Below are 319 nucleotides of genomic sequence, written 5' to 3'. Positions count from 1 at the left end.
TGAACTTGGCGTGGTGGCCAAAAGCCACTCCTGTGGTGAGGCCACTGTGCTCTGGGGAGGGAAGAGACCGTGGTTGTGGGACCAAGTAGAGCTGACCCCTGCTTGTCCTCCTCTGAGGGTGCAGACAGAGGTGCTGATGGGGTGGGAGAAGCTCTACAGAGCCAGGAGAGGGTTTCCTCTCCAGCTCCTGCCCTCCCCTGGTCCCCTCTCAAGCCCTCACCTGTGAAGTGGAGGATCTCAGTCCACTGCTTGCAGATGTAGATCTGGACATCCGTCCCACCCAGAGCCAGGTAGGTGCCGCTCTGGTCAAAGATGAGAG

The 319-nt window shown here is 59.6% G+C and overlaps 1 protein-coding gene across 1 annotated transcript in view; it reads right to left on the bottom strand.

Annotated features, from left to right (window-relative positions):
* Positions 1 to 4: 4 nt before the first annotated feature.
* PRPF19 (pre-mRNA processing factor 19) overlaps positions 5 to 319 on the bottom strand; it is a gene marked incomplete at both ends in the record, with an annotated part of 3,186 nt that continues 2,871 nt past the window's right edge. The window contains 2 exons of the mRNA XM_010016993.1: positions 5 to 51; positions 221 to 317. Coding sequence (XP_010015295.1) covers positions 5 to 51; positions 221 to 317 — 144 coding nt within the window. The remainder of the gene's footprint in view (positions 52 to 220; positions 318 to 319) is intronic.

Source organism: Nestor notabilis, unplaced genomic scaffold (genome assembly GCF_000696875.1).
Source record: "Nestor notabilis isolate BGI_N333 unplaced genomic scaffold, ASM69687v1 scaffold24926, whole genome shotgun sequence".
In the NCBI taxonomy this organism is placed as follows: Eukaryota; Metazoa; Chordata; class Aves; order Psittaciformes; family Psittacidae; genus Nestor; species Nestor notabilis.
Note: the sequence above shows the minus strand (reverse complement) of the source record. Positions and strands in the feature narration are given on the sequence as shown.